Source organism: Engraulis encrasicolus, chromosome 5, assembly GCF_034702125.1.
Source record: "Engraulis encrasicolus isolate BLACKSEA-1 chromosome 5, IST_EnEncr_1.0, whole genome shotgun sequence".
NCBI lineage: Eukaryota > Metazoa > Chordata > Actinopteri > Clupeiformes > Engraulidae > Engraulis > Engraulis encrasicolus.
In genome coordinates, this window is record NC_085861.1 from 7,452,751 (window position 1) to 7,455,204 (window position 2,454).

General features: G+C 49.4%; 1 protein-coding gene across 1 annotated transcript in view; it reads right to left on the reverse strand.

Annotated features, from left to right (window-relative positions):
• Window positions 1–1,834, reverse strand: part of otoa (otoancorin) — a 26,106-nt gene extending 24,272 nt beyond the window's left edge. The window contains exons 1-3 of the mRNA XM_063198599.1: window positions 1,688–1,834; window positions 699–720; window positions 499–538 (exon numbers count right to left, since the gene is read on the reverse strand). Coding sequence (XP_063054669.1) covers window positions 499–538; window positions 699–720; window positions 1,688–1,804 — 179 coding nt within the window. The 5' untranslated portion in view covers window positions 1,805–1,834. The remainder of the gene's footprint in view (window positions 1–498; window positions 539–698; window positions 721–1,687) is intronic.
• Window positions 1,835–2,454: the final 620 nt, after the last annotated feature.

Genomic DNA, 2,454 nt, shown 5'->3' on the forward strand with positions numbered 1-2,454 from the left:
GCCCCGGGGCAAGGAGATTGCAAGGGCCCCCCCTCCCCCCCTCCCGCTCCGAGCCCATACCACTCTGATTGCCGTCCCCCGTGGCCCAGGGGCCCACTGGTTGCCATATCCCGTGGTTCAGGGGTCCTTTGCCATCCCCCGTGGCCCAGGGGCCCTCTGATTGCTGTCCTCTGTGGCCTAGGGGCCCTCTGGTTGCTGTACGACATGGCCCAGGGGCCCTCTGGTTCCTATGTCCTGTGGCCGAGGGCCCTCTGACTGCTGTCACTCCCCCCAGCCCATTTCAGTTAACCCTTATAGACTAAAGAAGTCGCAATCAGCATCGACATCGGTATCTGGATTGTTGTTGGGCCCCCCTTGGGCCCCCTGGATCCATGGGCCCCGGGGCACCAGCCCCACTCGCCCGGTCGGTAATACGGCCCTGGCAGTAGGCCTGTATTACGTGTAACATTATGTGTGTGGCTATTATGTGTAACACAAGCGCATGTGGATGTACCGTACCTGTTGAATGGTGGATCTTGCAGAGGTGGTGGCTCGTGTCCTGCACACATAAAGTGACATGACGTGCATATTGATGCTAAATCCAAATGTGATGTGTGTGTGTGTGTGTGTGTGTGTGTGTGTGTGTGTGTGTGTGTGTGTGTGTGTGTGCGCGTGCGTGCGTGCGTGCGTGCGTGCGTGCGTGTGCGTGTGTGTCTTACCCATTTTAGAGCATTTGAGCATCTGAGAAGAGAGGAGAACCGAAGAAAAGAAACAAGAAGACAAGAGAAGGATTAGACTGTTGACATGGACTGCAGTATGCACTACCCTCGTTAGCGTGGACAGGATAATTACAGGTTAATTAGCAGAGGTGACGTAAAGGCTGTGATTGACTCCCACTGACATGACCAATTATGACAATTAATTCCAGCAGGTGTCTGATTACACAACTAATGGTCTGTAAATTGTCTGTGCCCTTAGCCTAGTGAGCTAAACCAATTCAAGTTGCGGCCTCTAGGGGAGTCTAGATTTCTAGGCTACTGAATGAATGAATGAATCTTTATTGTCATTGTACAGGTACAATGAAATTGGTAAAGTGCAGATGCTCACGGTGCTTAAAAATCAACAAAGAAAACTATAGGCCTATATACACTGTATAAAAACAATTCCGATTTTAAAAAGTCAGCTGTGCAAAATTAAGTGTGTAGATTGCTTTTGGATGGTCTTTTAGCCTGTTTGTTTTTGTACCCAGAGCCCTGTAACGCCTGCCTGATGGCAGCAGCTCAAACAGTTTATGTCCAGTATGGTAGGGGTCTCTGATGATTTGCTTGGCTTTCTTTCGACAGCGACAGGAGAGCAACTCCTCTAAAGAGGGCAGGGGACAGCTGGTGATCTGTGATACTGTGCCCTCTCTTGCATTTTTACATGTTACATGTTAATGCATAGTTTTGTAAACTCATCGCCAGTTTGGGCCTCTTGTTTACACATGAACAGAAATTTAGTTTTAAAGGGACAGTCCTCCTCATTTCAGAAAATTGCTCATATGTAGTTAAGCCCTGCAAAATATCCTCCATAGGATTTTTTGTTACAGCCAAATTAAGCATAGCAATGGAAGTCTATGGAACCAAACGAAACGATCATGAAACCGTATCACTACAAATCGGCTATTTCATGCTGTGAGTGAATAAAGGTGTCAAAAACAAAAGGCTACCAGCTTCTTTGCCATTTCCCTCAGCTCTGGCGTCATGGGCGGAAAGGCCATTGTGGATTGGTCGTCCTCTGGAATCACCGCTGGGAAGATCATCGCTGGTTGGTCGTCACCTGACATCCCACTGAAGCCACTCAGTTCCTGTGCCACGGCTGTGGGAAAAGAGGATGTGGACACGCATGAACTAAACACAATTTATCACAATCAGAAAACAGGATGTAGACATGCATGAATACACTTCTGGTCCATTCATGTGCTCTGGGAATTATGGTAAATACCAAGCGCAAACATGAGAAACACACATGACCGTTAGACAGCTGAGAAGGTGCGGCGGTGCTTAGTTGTCAAAGCATCGGGTTCGGCAATGAGAGGCAGAGTACGAGACCGCTGAGCTTAAGGGCTGGTCTGATAGCCCAACACTACCGCACTGTATTGAGGCCTCGGGAGGGAGGTTTGATAACGTGCCACGCCACACTCGGGTGGGGGGTGTGGTGGGGGGTGAGGGGTGGGGTGGGGGGGTGGTTGTGGTTTGACAGGCTAATGATGAGGTCCAGGGGGTGTCTGTTCAAAAAAGGTTGAGAGCTAGGCCTACTGGTTCAACTTCACGGGGGTAATGCCCAGGGCCGGATTAATGCACACTAGATATGGCTGCAGCCTAGGGGCCCCCACCTGCCAGGGAGAAGATGCAATATTGAAAAATTGATCCACCATGTTGAGAACAGTTGGCAGACATGTTATCCTGAATTTCTAGCTCGTAATTATGACACTGT